General features: G+C 55.5%; 1 protein-coding gene across 1 annotated transcript in view; it reads right to left on the reverse strand.

Annotated features, from left to right (window-relative positions):
* The window catches only part of LOC104277773 (fibrillin-2-like), a gene marked incomplete at its 5' end in the record, with an annotated part of 33,130 nt that overhangs the window by 2,897 nt on the left and 26,996 nt on the right, over positions 1–3,237 (reverse strand). The window contains 7 exon segments of the mRNA XM_009874521.1: positions 198–326; positions 587–703; positions 1,391–1,513; positions 1,948–1,978; positions 1,980–2,095; positions 2,415–2,621; positions 2,862–2,987. Coding sequence (XP_009872823.1) covers positions 198–326; positions 587–703; positions 1,391–1,513; positions 1,948–1,978; positions 1,980–2,095; positions 2,415–2,621; positions 2,862–2,987 — 849 coding nt within the window.

Genomic DNA, 3,237 nt, shown 5'->3' on the forward strand with positions numbered 1-3,237 from the left:
AAGGGCCAGTGGTCCCCCAGGCAGGTTGGGCGCTGCCCTCTCCTTTGCACCCACACTTCCCATGGGGTTTTCTGGTGCCCAACAGCAAGGAATGGTCTCTTCTTGGCTGGAATAGCTGCCTGAGAGACTGGGAGTGAACTAGGAACCCTTCCCCATGGAACTCGCGCCTGTTCAAAGCCCCAGAGACACAGACCCACCTTCGCAGTTGACACCAGAGCTGTCCAGGGAGAATCCTTTCTGGCACTCGCAGTTGTAGCTGCCCGGCGTGTTCAGACACTGTCCTTTGGCTCCACACAGAGAAGGCTGAGCCGTGCATTCATTATTGTCTGCAAAACAGGGAGCTGCTTGTGAGTCCAGCCCCAACGACGTGTCTGCGTGCAGCTTAGCAGGCAGCTACCTCGCGTGGTGCGGCTTCGCCTGGTCCGAGCAGCAGGCAGACAGGTCAGCTGCACAACCCCAAGCCCACCCGAGAGGGGCAGTGCTCTGGAGCCAGAGCTGGGGTCTGGAGAGATTCTCTCGGGCTTAAATCCAACCCATGGGGTCATTACTGGTGCTGCACAGCAGAGCAGAGACGGCCTCTACTCACCGATGCAGGATGAGTGGTGCTGAGTGAAGCCTGGGGGGCATTTGCAATTGAATCCCCCGATGATGTTCACACAGAGGAACTGGCAGTTGTGCTGCTTGGTGGAACATTCATCCAAGTCTAAAACAACAAGCACAAGGACACGTGTCTCAATTTATCTTACTGAGATGTCTGACCTCTGTGGTCTCAGCCTGTGACACCCGCATGGACATGGTGACACAGAGTGGTCCTGGGCAGACCAGGACCTGCCATGGGCCAGCCTCAGGAACAACACACACACAGTTCTCACATGAGAATAACAAATCCAAGGAGCTTCTCCCCACATCAGCTGCTGGTCCTATATAGACACGTTTAGAAGATTTTTATTTTTTTTTTCTCTCTTGGAATGCACAAATCCCCGATTCTCAGGCCACCCTCCTCACAGCCTCATCCATCAGGACGGCAGGAGGTGGGCAAAGCCCCAGCCTGGCAGCTGCCAGCACCAGGAGGGGCCCAACGGTGACTCTGACACACTTGTAGGAGGACATGCAGGTTCAAGGCCCCTGCAGCTCAGTACAGCTTGGCACATGCTGTGCAGTCTATAGGAAAGGGCAAGGAATTGGCTCTTTTTCCTGAAGAGACAGGTCTAGAGTGTCTGTGGGAGGATGAAACTCTATTGGATCAGTCCAAGAGGGTCTGGCATGGCTCCTTTTTCCATGTCTACCCGTCCTGTGGCTGAGCAGAAGGACTCAAATGTCCCGTCGGTCATTAATCAGCCTTTGCCACCCCCTCTGCTGCCAGAGATGAGGCCTTCTCCTGGGTAAATACCTTTGCAGACCTTCCCATCTTCTTGCAGAATGTACCCTCGGGGGCAGGAGCACTGGTAGCTGCCTTCTGTGTTCTTGCAGATGAAGTTACAGGGCTTAGGGGACTGGTTACACTCATCCAGATCTAGACTCGAGAGACAAGACACATCAGCACTCACAGGTTGTGCTGGGTACCCACCACCCCCTGGACCATTTGCTCTGCCAAAGGGCTCCTGAATCCAAAGGTGATCCCAGGTTTCATGGCCCCACATAATTAATAAATGCATCTTTTTCCACTCTCCAGGATGCAGAGACATGGGCTTTGAGGGAGCCCTTCAGTCAGAGGGAGAAGACAAGGGGCTTCAGGTTTAAGGAGTTAAACAACCTGGAGCGATGACTTTGATGCACAGAGGACTGGGCAAAGTGTCCAGAGCCCTGCTCTGGATGTGGAGGCCAGGATGGCCGAAGGTGAAGGCAGCTCGCAGGTGGGGACCCTCTCTTGGAATGCTGTAAGGTAGGGCTGGAAGTCTGCCAAGGTCAAGGGCTGCCCGAGACACGGGTTTTCTTCTCCCGACTCACCCACGCAGGCTGTCCCTGTGATGTCCGCAGTGGGCCCCTGGGAGGGCCGCAGTGTGCCCCAGCCTGCAGTGGCAGCGGAAGGAGCCGATGCTGTTGATGCACTGCCCGTTCTTGCAGAGGTTGGGCAGCACCTTGCACTCGTCGATGTCTGCGGGAGGGAAGAGGAGGGACCTGTGAGTGTCAATGTCACCCCTGTCCCCACACTTCTGTGCCAGGGGAGCTCAGGCTTTCCCAGGGAGCCAGAGATGACACTCAGGGAGTTGTAAAATAGAATCACAGAATGTTAGGGGTTGGAAAGGACCTCAGAAGATCATCTAGTCCAGCCCCCTAAATAATGTCGCCAAGGCTTCTTGTCTGCTCCAGGCATCGCGTGGGTCTGGCCCAGATGGTTCCCAGGGGAATTCCGCCTGCAACCACATCTCTGCTGTCTCCCCTCTGCCCTGAAGGTGATATGGGCCCCAGCTCACCTCTCCCATCAGTGGAGTAGCCTGGCCCATGAGGACACATTTTCTTGTACTGGGCAGTTCCAGGAAGGGGACAGAGCTCACACTGGGGGCCCCAGCTGCGCCCGCTGTTGCAGCAGCACTCAGATTTGGTGACCAGGTTGCGGTTGGTGGAGGACATCTGGCACATGGTCTGCAGCACTTCCGTGAAGCAGAATCCTTGGCGAGTGTCTGGACAGAGAGAGTAGGGACACAAGGTCAGGACCTGAGTCAGTGTCGGCACGAGGGATAACCAAGCAGCCTGTCCAGACTGTGCCAGTTCCAGCACGGAGGGCTAATGTACTTCGGGTAATGCTAAAGGTGAAGGTGATGCCCCAACAACCTTTCTTCCCAGAAACCCTGTAACACCCAAAAAGCATCATCTGCTACTAAAGAGGGGCTGCTCAAGGTCCACCAGGACTTGGTAATTACCAATACACTCTGTGCCAGAGGGGCTGACTTCAAAACCTTCATTGCAATCGCAGCGGTAACTTCCCACCGTGTTGATGCAGCGGCCATTGGGGCAGATGCCAGGCTTGGTGCGACACTCGTTCTCATCTAGAAAGGAAGGAACCACAAAGAGCTGCGGTGAGGCACAGGACAGATTTCAGCTCTCCATGACTCCCTACGCTACCACTCAGCTCGAAACACTCTCACATAGTCCTCAAGGAGCACTTCCACAACCTCAAGCAGCTGAGAAACGTATCCACCTGTCCTGGACCTCTCCCAAAACGGGGCGGCTTCCTGGCTTTGCACATTCTGCAAGTGGCCAAGCTGCTGGGCTAGGAGTGGAGCTGGGCTTGCTCTG

This window comes from Apaloderma vittatum, unplaced genomic scaffold (genome assembly GCF_000703405.1).
Source record: "Apaloderma vittatum isolate BGI_N311 unplaced genomic scaffold, ASM70340v1 scaffold31528, whole genome shotgun sequence".
Lineage (NCBI taxonomy): Eukaryota > Metazoa > Chordata > Aves > Trogoniformes > Trogonidae > Apaloderma > Apaloderma vittatum.